This window comes from Equus caballus, chromosome 9 (assembly GCF_041296265.1).
Source record: "Equus caballus isolate H_3958 breed thoroughbred chromosome 9, TB-T2T, whole genome shotgun sequence".
Lineage (NCBI taxonomy): Eukaryota > Metazoa > Chordata > Mammalia > Perissodactyla > Equidae > Equus > Equus caballus.
In genome coordinates this window covers 91,101,409-91,122,464 of record NC_091692.1, presented here as the reverse complement: position 1 = coordinate 91,122,464, position 21,056 = coordinate 91,101,409, and the positions used below count along the sequence as shown (strand labels likewise).

At 40.3% G+C, this 21,056-nt stretch overlaps 1 protein-coding gene and 1 non-coding gene across 11 annotated transcripts in view; one reads left to right on the top strand and one right to left on the bottom strand.

The window, feature by feature from the left end:
• The window catches only part of KHDRBS3 (KH RNA binding domain containing, signal transduction associated 3), a 189,864-nt gene that overhangs the window by 67,031 nt on the left and 101,777 nt on the right, over positions 1-21,056 (bottom strand). For all 10 annotated transcript variants that reach the window (XM_014728096.3, XM_070221863.1, XM_001499530.7 and 7 more), the window contains exon 6: positions 6,212-6,407. In XM_014728096.3, the coding sequence (XP_014583582.2) occupies positions 6,212-6,407 (196 nt within the window). The remainder of the gene's footprint in view (positions 1-6,211; positions 6,408-21,056) is intronic.
• Positions 8,776-8,882, top strand: LOC111775109 (U6 spliceosomal RNA). The gene has a single exon (XR_002810611.1). It is a non-coding gene; the product is annotated as a U6 spliceosomal RNA (small nuclear RNA).

The window sequence follows — 21,056 nt, the reverse complement described above, 5'->3', positions numbered from 1 at the left end:
AAGCCAGACTGAACACCATGGGGTGACTAAGGAGGGTGCAGCAATTGCCTAGATGTCTGTCTGGTTGTCCATCTGTCCATTAATCCATCCATCTAAATAATCAGTATTTCTTGAATGACTACTGTCTATTCGGTGTAGGAATAAAAGAGTGAACAAAGATTTAAGTTAGTGAGAAGTCAAACGTGAAAACCAATATACAAACAAATAAGAGCAAATCTGAAAACAGTGGGTGCTCTGAGGGGACGGGATCAGAGCACCTGCTGTGGACACGAGGAGCTGGTGAGAACACTGCACAGGGAGCACACGCATCTTAACGAAAGCAGCTGTGACAGAGACGGGCTGGAGACCAAACACTTATTTACAAAGACATGAAAAGACTCAGGTTACTGTCTGAACATAGGGAGTGAAGGTGAACAGATGAGCCCGGGAGCCTGGGTACAGGTCGTGCCATCCCCCTCACTCAGGACGCGGGGAGAAGCACGGCCTCTGCACTGGCCACCCCCCAGCTTCCAGTGTGTGCAGGGCACAGGGAGAGCTGGACACAGCAGGTGACCCCAGAGAGAGCTCCAGAGAGGCCAGAGTCAGAGATTTAGATACGGTGGTTATTAACACATAAATGTTAGTGAAATGATGGAAATGGACAAGATTTTTCAGAGGTAGTAAATAAAACTAACATACTAAGTGTTTGGGGAACAGGCATCTATTTAGATGACATTTTTTTGGTAAGTGAAGCCTAGGGCAATTTATCAAAAATGGTTTCACTTTAGAAATTCTTATGTAAATTGGGCTCTGGCAGCAAGCATCAAACATATCTTTCTGTGTAACTTCACCAACATTTTGAATTGTTAAAGTGCTTTCATTGAATGTGTTCTGGCTTACACTAGTTACTTTGTCAGTTATTTAATTATTTGGACAGTAAGCAATGAATCAATGTCATTTTGAGAAAGAGATACCTCTTATTCTCAAAAAAGAGATGAGAAGTTACTGTAACTATGTCTAATTTTACTAAGTTAAAAGTGGAGCAGAAGGTCCCAATTTATACTCAAAAGGTTGAAAACACATTTATTATTTGTTTTCTTCTTTTTTGGAAAAAAGCTAACCATGTTAAATTGCCTTATTTTCTTAGAAGACAAGTACGCTCTGAGAGAACAATCTGGTCTCACCGATGGTTAGCCTCTTCTGCTCAAAGGGCTACTGGGTCTGTTCCCCGCGCTTTTGCAATAATCACCTTCTCACAGTCAAACAGACTCATTTGCTAACAGATGTTCTTCCCAGTGACACACACTCAGGGAACACTTTGTGACAGCGGCTCTGCTGAAGAACGGTAGGCTCCGATGACATTATAAATGATCAAATATCTTCACCAACTCACCTTTAGAAAAGTCAGTCAAATTTCCATAGGCACATTTTGACAAGGAAATGCCTTCATTTTATCAGGCTTTCTCACTCAGGCTAACAAAGCACATTCTTATAACGGGCATACTATAACTATCTACTAAAAACAATTGCAGCATATATACCAGTAATCGAGTTTTTCTGGGGCTTCAGACTATACTGGAATACATTCATTTTAGTAGACATAATTGGAAGAACATTGAGGATTTTAAGGATTGAAATGTATACTTTCTCAAGGAAGCAGCAGCTGTGGCAGAACATGAAAGAATAGGATTTTATCCCCTTTTTTGTTTAAATAAGCAACTGATGATTTCTTTTTGTTTTTCATTCTGGAAATAATGAGTCTAGATACTAAATGTTAAATGAAAGTTAAAATGAAAAGTAAATTGAATTTGTTAGATATAACCCAACAAGTCCTACAGAATAAAACATTTATCACTATGAACATACTTCAGGGAGATCTTTAAAAATTACATTTCTGCATTCCAAAGGAATGACAAGCCTTTTTTACAGCTATGGCTGCTCTCAAACTCTTAAATAGTGAAAATGTTATTTTTTATTTTTGCCAATAAATTCAATAATTGCTCTGTTTACTACTTTTTAAAATCCTAACCCCATCCCATTCTTCCTACTGGTTCTCAACTTCTATTTGCCTGCTTAAGGTACCTTAAAACCAGAGAATTATTAAATTGCAAGGGACCACAGAGGTTAGTTCAGTTTCCTCTCATCCCTTTCATAGCACTCCTGATGAGAGCAATGTGTAACACCTGCCTGGTTTTCTCCAAAGATGAGGAGATCTTATAATCTCAGCTAATAAAGCACTGTTTTCAATAAAGCACTGATTGTTCGAGATAGAACAGAGGGCTTGAATTTTGAATCCCACATCTGCTTCTTTCTCATTCATGTGACTCTGAACGAGACATCCAGCTTCTACAATCTCAAATTCTCATTTGCACCACAGGAGCGTAATATCTCATGGAGTGGCTGAGAGGACAACATGACATAACATACATCAAAGTGCCTCGTGAGAAGTAGTTTCTCATTAAATATTACGTCCTTCTTGAAAGTTCATTCTTAAACTGAGATGAGATTTACAATGTTACTCTGTTACCTTCTGAAGCTACACAGAGTTAATCTTACCTCCTTGTAACCCACAACTGCCCTCTGAGCATGAGAAGAGAAGAATAACTAATAGAGGACGTTTTTTCAAACGACACCCACCACATTTCGCACGAGACAGTTACAGTAATGACTCGGAAAAGAGCAAAGCTAACCTTCATTAGGAAACTTACCAGGTCTGTACAGGGTTATCCAGTCCAGTCAACATTTACTAAGTGCTCACAATGTGCCAGAATCTATGCTAGTGGCTAGAGATTAATTAAGAGACAGCGCTCTTCCGCAGAAGTTTATAACCTTCTGAGAAATAGATGTATACTAACTAACGGATGCCTTATGCAGCTATACGCTAATAATTAAGTTATATATACCCTGCTCTGTGAGTAAAAATGCAAAACCACGCAGGAGGCATCTGGGGTGGGTCCTCCACAGGTGACAATTGTTAAAAACTCAGTCTTGAGAATACTCACTCACTCACTCACTCAGCAAACATTCATTCAAGACCTTCTATGTGCCAGGCATTATACTAGGTGCTGGGAGTACAAAGGTGAGAGAGGGGGAATCCCTACCGTCATGTAGTTTAGACTATAATTTATGATTACTCCAGTTCAGTAGAATAATTATTTTAGTATATTCTAAGAATAATTTCAACTTTCCCATGTGCCACATGAATGGATAAGCAGCTTTTTGGGTTATGGAATCCCAGGCTTTTAAAGTTGGAGATCTTGTTGTACCCCTGCTCGATCTAAAATCCTAGAAACAAGCAAACAAACACACTTTTTTTTAAAGTTTGTGTTTTCCCCTTCCCATGCTGCCAAGCTAAGCACATTGTGTGAGTAATCTGTGAGAGGATTCCAAACAGCTAAGACCAACAGCCAACGTCTGGGGATATGCCAGGGACTGCCCAGCTGTATCAGAAAGGCTGGAAGTAGGAAATTCAGTTAAAGTTGGGTCAGGGGAGGAAGACGAGGTCAAAAGAGCACACCTGAGAGTCAGAGCTACTGATGGGGAGGGGAGGGAGGGAAAGGGAGGTGAAGAGAGGGGAGGCAAGGGGAGGGGGCAGGGTGAGGCGGCTTTGTCTCCTCCTCATACGACCTACCAACAAAGTGTGTTACGTACAGTGTTCAACTGCAGAAGCTTTCTCTGTAACTCTGTGGAGGGCTTACAAAATGCTAGGCGAAGTGGGAAAAGCCTTGTTCTTGGCTATTAATTTTAATAAGTATTCCCAGGAATAACAGATACAAAATTAAGAAGGGAAGTTATAACACATAATCAAAACTCTTCATGATAGCAATTCAATTTGGGGACGTGAGTGTACTCATGATAGGCTTTCTTTTTGGTATGAGTCCTACTATACCACACAAAGCATACTGAGAAAGCACACAATCATTTGATGTGTGCAAGAGGAGTTGTATGAAGTTGAAGAAATTGCTAATGCCGCACTCCAGCCAAATTAAAATGAAGATGGCAAACGCCGGTGTCACTTATCCAAAGGCAACACTGTGGTGCGGCAGAAAGAGTCCCAACCCTGTGTTGGAACTGCAGGCGCAGAGACAATCAGTGTCTGGAAGATCACGAGGTGCGAGGCTGGGACTCAAACAGCGAGGCTGCCTTCCTCCTCAGAGCTTCAAAACCCTGTCTGCTCCTGCCAGGACATGGGCTTTCTTCTGATGGCCACTACCCCATCATCCACTGCGGTGGACGGAAAGGGGGACTAACTGAACGCTACAGAATACTTTTCAGATCAACTGTTTTCATGCCTTCCCCATCAATTATCAATACAAATCAGAGCTAAAAACAGAAAAACCAAGTGCCTTGAATTTCTCTTCCTTTTTCTCCCCTAAGCTTTAATCTTTCAAGAAATTTTTACTTGTAGTAATCTAATTTCATTCTAGACTCATAAAGTCTACATGTTGAGACAGAGAACATGTGTGTCTTGTTCACACAGTGGGAATTCAATCAATCTTTGCTGAGTGGAAAGATGAATTAATTCACGGAAAGGAGGCAACAGCTCTTTCTGAAACATGGATTGTGAAGCCAAAAGAGTTAAATACCTTGCCTGATTTATACCATATTTATGGTATAGGAGGGTCTAGAATCCAGGTTTCCCACACCCTGTGCCTGGCAATTACCACAATACCATCCACAAACATCTACATTAATCCAAACCTAAGAGAACTCAAGGTAAGGCAAGGTAGAAATAAACAGACACTGGGCCTACCTAAAAGGCATTCAACAACATTTCCTTTCCTTTACAGTCACTGCTATTCTTAAGAAACTCAGCGTTTGTGGAAGAGCGCCAGGCATGATTATTATTGTCAGCTTGGTAAGAATATAACGAAAGAGGAACATGTCCAGCTGTAAGGAATACAAAGAGAAAAGATAGAGGCTGCATCCTTCCCCGCTGAACAGCAAAACGGTGAAACTGGCTATTCTAGAATCTATCTGTTAAATACAATTCACTGAGCCCCCAGTAGGCACTCTCTGCCAAGCATAAAGGATAAAAGCTCTCCATCCGTGCTCTTCCAGAAGTCGCAGTCTAGAACAGAGGGAGACATGTCACCACTGTAGCAATGCTCAGTAGGTCAGCTCCTACCTCCTCTGAATTTCCCTAGTACAGCTGACCTAAGTCTAGAAGGACAAATAGGAGAGATGAAGTGAGACGAGCACTCGAGGCAGAGAAAGCAGCACGAGCAAAGGTCTGGAAGCCTAAGAGGACACAGCACATTGAGGGAACTACAAAAAGTTCAGTAGGTCCAGGACAAAGACTTAGATCTTTCCAGTGGCTGCAGGTGAAGATGGAGAGGTTGTCTGTGGCCCAGGGGATGACGGCAACCTTCCAGACACTGTGCAAAAAGCTCTCCTAGCAAGAGACCTCCGTTAAAGTACAACAGGAAAAACTCTTGTTCTTGCATCGTAGCCCTGTCCCTGCTTCCCCTTCTTTGACAACAGTTCCCATAGTCTTTCTTTAATACTTTGAATTACTAATATGAAACATCTATCCACTACTCATTTTCTTATTTTATGGTCAACTAGGAAGTTATAGTAAGACTCTCAGGGAATTTGCACTGTATTCTTGTTCAAGAATTCTTCCTCCCTTCCCCCAGCCCAGTTTTCATGGTTATATTTTCTTTCTCTTATGTTAAGTAAGTCTATGAACCGTATCAAAGAATCATTGAATGGTAAATGGAAAACTAACTGATTTGCATTAACTTAAAAAATTGGGAACTTTGTTTTCTTCACTGAAAAGAATTTCAGTAAGAATCCATATTCAGTAGCAGAGATTAAGAGGAAACACTTAAGGGCAAAAACAGCTCAGTATATGTAGGCAATTATGTTTTATACGATTGAATTACTCAGAGGCAACCTGGAGTGGAATATGAAAGAACGCTGCATTAAAATCCTGGAAGAGCTTGATAACACATCTCCCTGCCCCTAGTCTTGAACCTTCCCGTCACCCAAATTCATCTTCTCTATCTTAGATGGAAGCTATTCAATCAAAGAAGTTATATTTTTTTCCATTTTTTTGTACCTCTAGTACCAAGTACTTATTTAGCACTCAATAAATGTTTGCTGAACTAAGGTGGGAAGATTCAAGATCTAAAACACAGTGAGGGAAGGTCCTTGGTCACACACCTAATGCTGTGTCTGAACGGGGTCAATCCGATCACCCAAGCTGTTGTGGGACTCCTTCACTTACATAATCTCCATAGGTCTCTTGTGTTGGGGGTGGCGGTGGAGGTCTGTACCCAGTTGGGGGGACTCCTCTTGCTCGGGGAGTGAGCAGTCCTCTTCCCCGACTCACTGGCCCTCGGGTGGAAAGGACTCCCCTGGAGGTTGGCGTCCCGCGTGGCACACCGACTCCAACTGGCCGGGCTGTGACTCCTCCCCTTCCCCTGCAAGCAAGAGGGGCAAGTTAGCAATATACAGCATGTTCTTTAAGATTCCATCGTTCCATGCACAAATACTCAGAAAAATCAACGTTCCATATTCTGTAAAAGGAAATAAGGAAACTATATGCAGACTAAAAACTAAAGCAAATGAGAAACAGGTATCTACCAAAAGGAAGTTAAGTCACGTAGGCAGCTAGTCCAGCAATAACAAACATGGTACCATGGTACCATCAAAGAAATCAAGACAGTTTCTGGGTGGGATACAGAATAGCAAGTTATGGCATCTGGGAAGGCTGCATCTACCGAGGACTTCTCTATAATGCCACTCAAGGGTCACATCCAACCTTCACTCCAACACTACGAAATGGGCCTTACTTTGCTTGTTGATGGACAAGGAAACTGAGTCCTAGAGAGATCTTAAAACCATCTGAGAACACACAGCGAGCAAAGCCAGGGACCAAAATACATGCCAGAGTTCCATGAGAGAGAGAACAAAATGTACTTTCCCAAATAACATATATACTACCTAGTAATTTAAAATACCATTCTTAAGGTAAACACAGATATTTTCTGAGTTGAATTCAACATATTCATGTATTTCTAACACAAAATATGAGACTTCAAGTCAGAGAGGAAGGAAGGAGGCAGCTGTATCAAGAATAGCTCAAGATAAGCAAAAACTTGAGAAAATGTGCAAGTCCTATGAAGAAAGAAGGACAGAAAAATGCAGCTCTTCCACAGAATAAAGGCACAGGCTGATCCACGTCCCACAGACAACGTGCCCCAAATAAGGAAAAGCACAGCAGACGACATGGCTGCCTACACTTCCGTTACTTCCTGAGTCTTTAGTTTGACTGGACAGCAAATACACAGTCAAAAATCTAATTTCCAAAAACAAGAGAGAAAATTAACAAAATTCAAAACCAGTCCTTTGACAGGATGGATTAAACTGATAAACCTTTAGACAGACTAAACAAGGAAAAAATAATATCAGAAATGAAAAAGGGGTCATCACTGTTGATCTCAAGGACATTAAAGGATAACAAAGACTATGAACAACTCTAGGCCCACACATTTGTTAACTTAGATGAACTAGATTTTGAAATATACAGATGACCGAACTGCACACAAGGAGAATTAAGCAATCTGAATAAACTTACATCTATTAAATAAATATAACAATCAATAATATTCCAAAAAAGAAAGCAGCAGACCCAGATGGTTTCACTAGTAAATTCTATCAAATATCGAAAGAAGAAATGATATCAGTTCTCCACAGTCTCCTCCAGAAAAGAAAATCAGAGGGAACGTTTCCTAAGTCATTCCATGAGGCTGGTCACTGGACTGCCTCCTGAGCAGTATTTCTACATTACTAGTCAGAGGCTGGGATTGGCCAGGCTCAGCCAGGGAGGACAGAAGAGACTGGCCTCCACGTGGTCTTGAGCCCCGCTGGAGATCTGTTGTAGAAGGCACTTCCCAAGACTTTTTTTCTAAGTCCCACTCTGGGAACCATGACTGGCCAAGGGGTCTGGGGGGACCAGGAGGCCTGAGGAGGGTGCCATGTGGCTGGCCTAGCTGCTCTCTGACCTCCCCAGGAAGAGACATGTGGTCCAAAGGGGAACAGGACAAGGCTTTCGAATAACCAAAGACATTAGATAAAGATACTATAAAATGAAAAAAACTATAAATTAATATCTCCTGTGAACAAAGATGCAAAAATCTTCAAAAGTAGTAGCAAACTGAATCCAACAATGTATTACAAAATTATACATGACCAAGTCAGATTTATTCCAGGTATGTAACGTTGGTTCAACATTAGAAAATCAACGTGTTCCACCAAATCAACAAGGTTTAACAAGAAAAATGACATGATCACAAAGAGCAGAAAAGCATCTAAAAAAATGCAACACCATTCATCATAAAAACTATCAGCAAACTAGGAATAGAGGGAAATTTTCTCCAGTTGAAAAAGAACATCTAAAAAACCTACATCTTATATCATATAGAATGGTGAGAAACTGGATGCTTTCCTCTTAAGACTGGGAACAAGGCAAGGATGTCCACTCTTACTACTCGTATTCAAATTTTACTGGAAGTCTTACCTAATTTAACAAGACAAGAAAAGCAAATAACACTTATAAGACTCTGGAGAAAGAAATAAAACATTGTTTGCAGGTGGCATCATTCCTATGTAAAAATTCTCAAAGAATTGACCACAAGAAAACAAAATAAAGCAAGCAAACAAACAAGCAAACCACTCCTAGAACTAATAAACACCTAAAACAACGTCTCAGAACACAGTTAGTAAGTCAACTGCTTTCTTATATAACAGCAATGAACAATTGAAATTTGAAATTAAAACACGATAGCAATACTTGCTTTGGCAGGATATGTACGAAAATTGGAATGATACAGAAAAGATTAGCATGGTTCCTGCTAAAGGATGACATGCATATTTGTGAATCGTTCCATACTGTTCAATGCAGGTGTAGGCGGAGGAGGCATGTGGGAAATCTCTGTATCTTCCTCTCAATTTTGCTGTGAACCTAAAATTGTTCTTAAAAAAAAAAGCCTTTAAAAAAACACACACAGTAACATTTACTAAAGCAAGAAAAGAACTGAAATGTTCTGGCACAAATCTAACAACATATGTACAGAAACTCTATGTAGAAAATTATAAAACTCTGATGAAGAAATGAAAGGAGAAATATTCCATGTTCATGGTGATAAGAGTCAATATTGTTAAGCTGCCAATTCTTCCCAACTTGATCTACAGACAAGGGAATCCCAATCAAAATCCCAGAGAACGACAAACATATTCTAAAGAACACATGGAAAGGCAAAAGACCGAGAATAGAAACACAATATTGCAGAAGGAAAATGTTGGAGGACTTGTGATATCTGATTTCAAGACTTACTATAAAGCTACAGTAATCAAGACTGAGTATTGGTGAAAAAATAGACACGCAGACCAATGGAACAAAAGAGAGAGCCCAGAAACTGATCCACAGAAATACAGTCAAGTGATCACTGACAAAGGAGCAAAGACAACTCAGTGGAGGACAACAGTATCCAACAAATGGTGCTGAATAATGGACAGCCATACGCAAAAAAGAACCTACACACAGACCTTACATCTTTTACAAAAATCAACTCAAAACGGATTTTAGACCTAAATGTAAAGTATACAACTTAAAGAAGAAAATATAGGATAAATCTATGTGAGCTTGGTTTGATGATGAGTTTTTAGAAACAATATGTAAAGCATAATCCATGGAATAAAAACTGGTAAGTTGGACTTCATTAAAATTAAAGACTTCTACTCTGAGAAGAACAAATACAGTACACGAAGAACTTTTAAAACTCAACAATAAGAAAACAAACAACTCAATTAAAAAAATGGGCAAAAGACTTGAACAGACAACTCACCAAAGAAGATACATGGGTGGTAAATAACCAAATGAAAAGATGCTTAACATCATTTGTCATTAGGGAATCGCAAATTAAAACATACCTTCTACTGGGATGACTAAAAGCAAAGGTAACAATATACCAACTGATACCGAGGATGTGGAGAAAAACAAACTCAATTCACTGCTGGTAGGTATGCAGAACAGATAGACACTCAGGAAGACAGTCTAGCAGTTTCTTACACAGCTAAACATAGTCTTACCATATAATCCAGCAATTCTATCCTTAGGCATTTAACCAACTGATTTGAAAACTTACTTCCACACAAAAACCTGCACATGAATGTTTATAGCAGCTTTATTCATAGTCGCTAAAACTACCAAGATTCCCTTGAAAAGGTGAATGGATAAGCAAGTTAAAGTACATTTATACAATGGGATATTATTCAGTAATAAAAAGAAATGAGCTAACAATCCATGAAAAGAGATGGATGAATCTAAAATGACTGTTTCTGAGTGAAAGAAATTGTCTGAGAAGGCTACATATGGGAAAAGAAAAAAACATAGAGATGGGTTAAAAAAAAAAATCAGTGGTTTACATAGGTTCAGGGGAGGAGGGAAGGTCGAAGAGGTGAAGCAGTAGGAATATTTTAGGGTGATGAATCTATTCTGTATGATATTGAAATGGTGGACATGTAACAAAAAGCACTTGTGAAAACCCACAGAACTTTATAGTACAAAGAGTAAACTTTAATGTATGCAAACTAAAAAATATATACATTATTTACGAAATCAAGAGCTCCCAGGACGGAATGTTGAATGTGACAAAACGTTTTAACCATATGAAAAACACAGGAAACAACCTTACTGAAGGAGTTCGGAAGAAAAGTAAGTAAATTTAGAAATGAGTGAAGTTTTTAAGGCTAAAGGCAAAAGAACCTGTACACAGCACTGCTCTAGTTGATAAAGTTATTTCTCCTGGGGAAGGGTGCAGGTAACATTAATGATTCTGATACCACCATGCATGTATACAGGAACTGAACAATTAAATAAATGGATGGTGGACAGTGGGAGCACATTTCTCGTGTTGGAGAGAAGGTTATAGACAAGTAAGTAGAAGAGGCTAAAATGATCAGTATGGTAACGACTGGAATTGAAGACATCAATACAAACGCTTGACTGGTTTACATTGATACAGATTTTAAACAGAAATACGCATGGATACGTTTTTATACAGATGGTTAATCACAGAAATATGCACAGATATGTTTACACATGGGTTAGCATACACACATATATTCCCTTGCTCTGTTGGTTGAGAGGGCCTAGAAGCAAGGACATGCCAGTAGTAACAAGCACCCAGATCTTGGTTTCTAATACCATTCAACAATAAAAGAAATGAAGGTTCCTGGGAGAAATGGCTGATTCTAGGACTGGAGCAGGAAATATACAAGATGAAGCTGGAGCAACTTGTAGTGTTAGAAATTAAGGAAGTAAAAATAAATAAGTAAATAAATAATAAATAAAAAAGCACAAATTATGGGGGTATGTGAAAGAAGCAGAGGAGGCAAGTGAAACAACTCCAATGGCCAAAGCTGAAATAATTTGAGCAAGAAAATAAAGTAGTATTAGATTTTAACCCACTGTATAGAATATACTTCCAAGAGTCTATACTGATACAAATTAAGTGATTTACTTAATAAATGGGAGAGAAGAGAAAAATCTTCCAAATAATTTATGTAGTTATTCCATGCTCCAGGGGAAAAACAAAGAAGTGAACCTTTACAGTGGAGTAATAAGTACCAGCTCAGCCAGATTACAAGGTAATGTCAACAGTGGTAAGTCACGTAATAGCACCCTTGGTAGGATGTGATGACGATGACATTTTACCTAGGTGGTTTTTGTTCCCCAAACTCATAATCCCAGGCTAATCATGAGAAAAATATTAGAAAAATCCCAAATGAGGGACATCTTACAAAAAGCCTGACCAGTACTTTTCCAAACTCTCAAGATCATCAAAAAGAAGCAAAATCTAAGATTTTCACCCTTATGCAACTTGTATTAACCCTTTTATGAGTATTGTATGTTAGGTCTTTTTTTTCTATCCTAAGCCATAAAAATTGGCACCGTAAAAGATGTGGTCAAGAGTAAGGGTACTGGTATAAGATCTGAACTCAATTCCTGACAGTACTTACTTGCTTAACTTCTGTCTTCCAGTTAACATTCAAACTAATCAAGAGCCTAAACTTTCCAAGCCAGTTTCCTCAATTGTGAAATGGGATATGAGCCTATTTCGAAGTATTATTACAAAGGAAAAATGACACAGGACATATATTTAGCACATCTCCTACTCAATGAAGATCAACAATATATATATAAATTTCAATCACTCTAAATTGTACTGACAGATGTTATAATTTCTATAGTGTTTTACTCATGTTTTTTATCTCAGTATATATCCAGAAAAATATTCAATGTGATTAGAGGAAAAAGTAGTTTTTACTTATAGTACATCTAACCCCTTTGTGATATTTCAGTTAATCTGTGTGTATTCAAACTAGTTAAGGCCCCTGCTTCCTCTAATATCCCATCCCTGCCGTCCAAGGTACGACATGGACCACAAAATATTCAACATGCTTTTTGAACATATAACTTTATGTCTTTCAATTTTATGTAAGACATAAATTTATATATTCAAGAAGCTCATAATTCTTTCAATTTTATGAAAGACATAAATTTATATATTCAAGAAGCTCATAACTCTTTCAATTTTATGAAAGACATAAATTTATATATTCAAGAAGCTCAGAATTCTTTCCCATCAACATTATTAGCTCACGTGCCCACTGGGTGTATGAAATCATCCTAAGGTATCCGTCATAGAATTCTAGACAAGTCATCTGATATATGTAGCTCCAGATACTTAACTATAAAACATGCTTTGAAGATTGATTTTTAAGGGTTTGAAATTCCACAGGAATGGTGTTAAGCAGCATAGTATTAGTATTGTTTCAAATGATACTCTGGTGAGAGGAAGGCATGATGGAGAGTGACATGCTAACATAAAAATCCTGTCATATTGCAAAGTATTCATTGAATGCTACAAAATGAAGTTCAGGGTAAAGTTGAACAGCTGGACCGATAACATGGGGCTTTTTTCTGAAAAAAAAAAAGAGTCTGTTAGATGACATTTATAATGATAATTAATAGTTTTTTGGGGGTTTTTTTAATGAGAAAAGTTAATTCAAATTGACAGGATTAGGATGCTACACAACTCAGAACGAGGATAATGGAAAAGCAGAAAGATAACACATCTGCGTAGCAAGTTTCATAAGCAGAGGAATGGATATGATTGTAGTTGTTCTTTCTGTTTGCATTTTTCAGCAGGGTAATCATGGTTTCTGGTTTTGAAACTCAGATATGAAAATAATCCAGAAAAGTTTTTATAGTGAATAGCTATTTTTGTGGGAATAGAGCTTTGAATGACTGAATTTAAAAAGTCATTGACTAATCAAGAACTAATTATTTAGTTTATAGATTAATAAGAGGTTTTAGGATATGATGAAAAAGTATATGCTTCGGGTTCCAACAAACCACACACAAATCCGGTTCTGTTACTTAGTTGCTGAGCAACTCTAACTCCATTTACAGTTTTCCAATCTGTAAACCGGCTTAATAACATCTAGCTCTTAGTTAGTTGTGAAGTTTACACACAGGGTATATAAGGTGCCTCCCCTAGAACAAGCAGTCAGTAAGTGGTAATTATCAATGTGGTCTTCTACTCAGACTCTGTCCTGACACTTTCCTTTTGGCTGCTTACTGAAGGGTGAGGAGAGAGAGCAGACAGAAGGTACAACTCACTCAGTTCTCACCTGATGCATTTAACAAGAGCACATTTATATACATTCTATACATTTAGCAACAGTAGCACTGATTAGCAGAGTAAGAGTAGAAACATACATATACTACATTGTTTGACTTTTGTCTATAAATTTTATGAGAAGTGAAAAGTATAAAGTAAATCAATGAATTTGGTAGCAGAAGCCCTGAATTCTCAGGCTCGCTCCAGCAGAAGCACCTGGGTGACCCTGGGAAACACAGCTGACTCCTGGCCCTCAGGAAAGGGAGCACCCGCTGCTGACTGCACAGTGGGTGCCTGCAGGATCTCGTGCCAGGGTCTTAGCCTGGTATCACCGGTATCACAGTGAGATAAACCTTCCAGAGATCTATTTGAGGGCCCTGCCTGATGCAACAATGACCTGAGGGGTAATTTATTTTTCTATAGAATCCCTAAGACATTTGACAACTTATCTGGATCTTGTGTTTTTTGAGAGTAAAGCTTAATCATTCTGAGATTTTGCTTTTTTTTCTTGCCAGAGGCTGCCAAGTGAAGGAAAGGGTAGACAAAAGGAAAAGGAGAACATGGCCTATAGCTACAATCTCTGGGAATTTATAATCCCTTAATTCTTTCAGAAGAAATTGTCAGAGCTGATGGAGACAGGAACTTGTACACACATGACTTTGGCAGCTCTTACTCTGAGCACCTTCAGAGATCACATTAAATGTGGTTCCAGGGCAATGCTTCTCACACCTCAGCGTGCAGCCTCATCACCTGGGACCTAGTTTCGGGGCAGTCCGGGTCACTAAGTCTAGGGGGCATTGGGATTCTGTGTTTCCAAGAAGCTCTCAAAGGGCTGCTGCCGCTGGTTTAGATCCAGCAGTTACACACCTGCTATGAAACCTGTTGGCTACCTCTTTTCTTTACTCTGTGATCCTAATCTTCAATGCCACTAAAAAAAAAATCACTGAGCAACTGTTTTGTTATCCTACAGTGTAACAGTATGAAAGAAACCCAAGGCACTTGGTTTCTCCTCTGACAAGTTATGAACTGGTTATTAGTAAAAGTCTTGACAATACAAGACAGTGGGTGAGAAGGACAACCTCTTACAAAGTGCAAGCGCAACTAATTTACCTTTTCATCCAATGATATATCCCCCTGAAGACAGAAAGCCCATTCCTTACTTTGAAGCCTGTCATTGTCTTCCAATTCCTATGGTTAGCATGGTTTTATTTATTTACTTATTGTTTTGGTGAGGAAGATTGGCCCTGAGCTAACATTTGTTGCTCATCTTCCTCCTTTTGCTTGAGGAAGACTGTCACTGAGCTAACATCTGTGGCAACCCTTCCTCTATTTTATGTGGGATGCCATCACAGCATGGCTGGATGAGCAGCGCATAGGTCCACACCCAGGATCTGAACCAGTGAACCCTGGGCTGCTGAAGCAGAGCACAGGAACTTAACTGCTATGCCACTGAGCTGGCCTCTACTTTTTTCTTCATTTAAAAATAAAAATAGTGGGGCTGGCCTGGTGGTATAGTGGTCAAGTTTGTCTGCTCTGCTTTGGTGGCTTGGGGTTTGCTGGTTCCTGGGCATGCACTGACGCACCACTCATCAAGCCATGCAGTGGCAGGCGTCCCACATATAAAGTAGAGGAAGATGGGCATGGATGTTAGTTCAGGGCCAGTCTTCCTCAGCAAAGAGAGGAGAGGATTGGCAGCAGATGTTAGCTCAGGGCTAATCTTCCTAAAAAAAAAAAGAAAGAAGATGAGGAAACCACTCAGAGAGAAGTTCCCTGATGCCAAAGAGCTAGTAACAGCCAGAGGGGACTCTGATTTTCCCACAGTGCCCCACCCTAATTTCCAGCAAACAGTCCCATCTTTTCTGCTTTCAGACCTTTGCCCCCTGGTTGGGATGACTTCCCTCTGGCACTATCCTGCTGGATTTCTTTATCTTCCTCCTAAGTTTGTTCATACTCATGTTCCCCACTCAGAATTATTTGTACCCTCATTTCTAGTTCCATTTCATTTTTTCTCATATCCCTTGTCCCCTATTTATACCATTCTGTCATAATTACTTGTTTCTCTGACTTTCCCCTCTTAAGTCCCCTGACGTCAGGATAATGACTTACTCATCTCTGTAAGTTCAAGTCCTGTCACAGAAAAAAACTCAAGGAAAATTTGTGGCGTTGTATGACCCAACATCAGAAACTGACAGACTGACTTTCAAAGAGGAAACAATCCCTTAAAACTTCTGACACAGCAGGGTGTGGTGGAGGAGATTCCTACCGTGTGTGAACACACTCACTGGACTCCTTCCACCCGCCACTGTCTCAGTCTGTCAGTGATCTTCTTTAACATTATTCTAGGAAAATATCAGTTGGCATGTCAGGTGTCAAAAATCTTCCTCCAGTCGGCACTGAAGTCTACAGGAGGACCTAGAACATTTACCCAGCGTTACGCTGTCTTGACATGGATGTGCCTGGCTGAGTTATAACCCAGAGAACCACGCTTAGCCGCTTTTATTTGTCTGTCCCTGGCTGGCACTTAAATTACAAGTTCTTGTCAGAAGTTCTCACACTATTTGCAACATTATTTGCCTGAGTTATTGTCTTCTCAAAGCCTATTAATGTGATTTTAAAAGAAACCACACATTTTCCTCCTTTGTCTCCTTTAACCACCTGCAGTGTGGCTGCTCACTAACACGCCATCAGCGAGCACATGAGTAAAAAGCAGCTGGATGCCGAGGGCTGCGGGAGCAGCTCAGTGGGAGAAATTCAGTGGACCTCATGGCAAGAAAAAAGCCAAAAAACTCATGTCCAACAAAAGTCCTCTAGTGTTCTGCCTGGGACATGGGGCAGACAGGTCACATATCAATACCTGATTTTACTAAAGGCACAGACAGTAGACACAGAGTGGGAGGGAGGTGGAGGAGGTGACTTTTCTGAGAGTTTAGGTGGTAGGATGTCCTGAGAAGGTAAGTTCAGTAGCAAATCAAACAATTAAAAAACTGTTTTTTAATGGAAAATTTCTGTAATTTTGGCTACTAGAAAAACAAATATATTATTGTTTTCCTATAACCATCCTTTCCTTAATAAAAAAGGACTTTTTAATATAGATTGGTAGATTAATATAAATCACACCATATGCTGCTGAAGTATTTATGGCCCTTATACGAACTATTCAGTTTTCTTGATAACATTTCTCGTTACTTCATATACTATGGGGAAACTACATCATTCTTAGTCATTAAAACAATCTTCAGCACCTGTGAATATCATTCATAATCCACTTTAAAAAGAGACTAACTCCCGTGTGAAATCAACGTGGATGAGGAAATGAGAGCGACTGTGTCCCAGCTCGTGGTTTGAGAAGCTACGCAGAGAAGCGCCCAGCAGGCAAAGTAGCTGTGGCTACTTGCCAGTCATCACAGCAGCTGCTGAAGTACCGGTTTCACAAAGATAGGACACCATTAAAATCCGCGGGGCACGGTCTAACGTTGAAACTCTAAATGACTACCTTAAGCTGATAGTTCAGGCAATGCCTACAAGATGTTGATTACTGTGGCTGGTGGGCCTGTGGAATTTTAAACTCTCCCAGGGCAACTCTGCGAGCTGGCTGCAGCACCCAGTGCCCCGACACACAGTCTGGGAAGGGCAACCGTAAGATCCAATGTGGGATCGCAGTCCAAGACAGAGCAGAGGGAACCGGGCAGGTAAAATGGTTAAAGAAACTGTGGCTGAAAATTCCACCAATTTGATGAAAGCTGATAAAAGGCCTTGAGTGACTGGGTCAGCCTAACGTCCTAAGTTAAAAGAAAATCACCACATTCAGCACCCAATACTGTGACCGTGTGTTTACTACTTAGAAAGACAGGCTTCATCTACTGTGTTCACTTTTTCTTCCTCCTGTTTCTGGTGTCAAATGCAGGAAGATAAGACTGCTCGCTACTTGGGAGAAAGGGCCAGGTGGGCCAGAGGAAAAGCATCACACAACAAGCCAGCTGTTTTGAAGGGAGCATCATTGAGGGTTCAAAACTGTCTAGCCCAGACCACCAGAGCAGCAGGCAAAATGCAGGGTAGGAGACCTACTAAGAAAAACACAAAACAAAACAATAAGTGTGTTGCCTGGAGTGGCCTCAATTCTTCGCAAACTCCCCCTCTGCCAGCATCTGCGGAAGGAGCGAGGGAGATGACATACCCACAGCAATGCTTTTAGGAGGCACAGCCCAGGACAGACTGAAAGCAGAGAAACTTCCCTATGTCCAAAGTGAAAAAAACAAGTAAGTTTAGTTCTCTCACTTGAAACTGAGATGAAGGGGTTTTATTAAAACACTTATTGCTTCTCAATGCAAGATTTAATTTTGGATTGCTTACATATTTTAGCAGAAAGGTATCCTGAAGTGATAACAGTGGGAAACATTCATGAAGAGTCCAGCAATAACTTGTTCCACTGTGAAATTCCAAAGTGGTGACATCCATGTGACGATTCCCACAAAGCTAATCCCCTAGTAAATTCAGTCATATGTGAGACAAGAACTACATTCACAAAACACATTGTAAGTGGTCAACACTTGATCAGCAAGAGCCTAAAGGATGTGTTGTTGTACTGCAGTCACGCAACAATTACTAACTGAGCGGCTACTATATGCCAAGCACCAGGGAGCTGCTCAAGGGCACTTATGGGTTTACATTATAATGAGGAGTAATAATCAGTGAAAAAGTGAACAAATAAGAAAGGTAAATTGAGTTTGATAACTGCTACTAAGTAACCACGATAGCGTGTGGTCGAGCAGCTCCGGGGCTAGGGCCTTCAACAAGGCCAAGAGCAGAGGCTTCTATGACAGGTGCTTGAACACGCTGGGAAGGCAATGCTGAGGGCGTGGCTAGACACAGGAGACCCAGCACTCTGGGGAGAAGGAAGGGTGAACAGAAAGGACCCCGGGAAAGAAATGGGCTTGGTCTCTTTAAGGAACAGAACGAGACCAGTCTGGCTGGAGTGCAGAAAATGGCAAGGAGGAGTGAGATCCAGGCAGAAAGCCGGAGAGTGCCAGATGATGGAGGTGCAGGTCAGGAAGTCTGGCTTTTCTTCTAGCTGCAAAGGAAGCCACTGAAGGATTTTAAAGCAGGGAGAAGATAAATCTAATATAATTTTCAAAGGCCTTTAACACAGTGAACGAAAACTGGAAGAGTAGTGTAGATAGATTAGGAAGGATGGAAGAGGTGATTAAAGAAAAACAGACTTAAGACCTATTTTAGAGGTAAAATCAAAATGACTTCCTGAGGGCCTGGGTGTAGTGACGACTTACGACTCTCCAGGGGAGATTCTCTCACACGTCTCAGGGCTAGAAAGTGCCAGGCTTCAATGAGGAGGTTTGTCTTTTGTTTTGTGTTGTTACTGCTTTTAGACACTCAGACACTGTGAACTCTATAACCATATTTTCCTCAGCTTTGGCCACTAGGAAGCTCAAAGCATCATGTGAAGACCAACCCCACCAACTCTACAGAATAACACGTGCTTTCTGCATACTCACCTTACCCCTGGGGCTTTTTGTGACTTTCTATCTTAATTTCCACATCAATTTATTTTATTCTGTTAGATGGACATATTAGTCTGGCAAGTTACTATATGTGATTTGATGAGAAAAAGTAGTAAATAAATATAAAAGTCTTTTCATCCTAGCTTGTGTTAAAAGCGTTATCATGTGCTATAATGAAAATATAATAAATGTGTCAGAATGTAAGTTCTATGGGAGAACTGCAGTGAGAGAACAGATGAAAGAAAAACTACGGATGAAAACACAAGGGGAGGATCAGAGAGGGAGAGGTGTGGGTTATGGACCCAGACTGCTGCCTGTGTGCCAACCAGACTCTACCAAGCACTAGCTGTGCGACCTTGGGCAAGTCACTGACTCCTCTGGCCTCATTTTCCTCATCTGTAAACTGGCAACGTTACCAGAACAGTGCCCACCTCACAGGGTTGTTACAGGGCTTAACCTAGCTGATAGGTATCGTGCCTAAAAAAGTTCTCTATCAATAGGTGCAACATAAGTGTTTGTTAAAATAAGTTTCAGTTTGGGATGTAAAGATACATACGATTTAAACAGGTGAGAGGGGCAGAATTGTAGACAGAGGAACATGCGAACAAAGGTACGGACGGGTGCAAGCACAAACTTTATGAAACAGTTTCCAGCCTGGGGTTAAGCACACAGGAATACGACAAAGGAATCTATAAAGACTAAAGGGGGAGAGGTTTTAAGAAAAAATACAGAAGGGCTTTGAATGCCTCTTGTAGGAATATGAACTTTATACTGCTAAAAATAGAGCACTTGAAAGATTTGGTACCAAGGGAGCCCACAATCCTATGGAGGAAAGACAGTGGGGTGTGTGTGAGGCACTCTGCCCAGTGCCTGGACCAGGTGCTCCTCAGACACGTGGTGACCCTAAGTACACAAACAGAGATGTTTACTCTAGCACTAAACTAGCCATTACTCTACTACAAATAAAAACAAGGCCTGAAAGGTGAGCTTCACAATAATTCTATCAGAGAACAGTAACCATCAAGACAACGGAAAAGCTTTAAATGGCAATGTTTATGCTGTGAGGAAGAGGAGTAATTCATCTGGGCAGATGGAGGTGTTTCTCCACATACCATACTCCAAAAAATGAAGAGCTTCTGCCTTCTTTATCTGTTCATAACATAACAGTTTCAACTTAATTTACAACCTGACAACTAAGTTAGAAATTATCTTCGGTAAAAATGGCAGATCTGGTTTGAGGAACACAGCATCCCCGAAACAACAGCACTGGGTGTGCTCGATTCTCTACGCTCTCCGTCCAAAGGACACGCATCCTGTGAAGCGGCCTTATTAGGAAGAGGGCCACTGCAGATGTGCTCACTAGGTTAAGAATCTTGAGATGGAGAGATTACCTTGGATTATCCCGGTGGTCCCTAAATACAATCACACATACCCTCGTAAGAGGAAGGCAAACAGAGATCAGAGCTGGACAGAAGAGGAGAAAGCAACATGAAGACAGACGGAGAGATGAGAGTGATACGGCCATATGGTCAGGGCAGGCCTTCAGGCACCAGAAGCTGGAAAGGACAGGAAAGGATTCTTTCCAAGAGCGTCTGGGGGAGCACTCTAACACCTTGATCTTGGTCTAGTAACACTGAGTTCAGACATGGAGCCTCCAGAACCACGATAAACTGTTCTTTCTTAAAGCCCTCAAATTCAGGGTAATTCATCACAGCAGCCACAGGAAACTAATACAGCAGGTGAGTAATTGCTTATTATGTTCTCAAGTAAATTTAACCGTAGAAGAAGTGGAAATGAAAGAGATTCACCATTTACTGATCACCTACATAAATTACTTTATTAAATCATCAACAGCAATTCTATCACT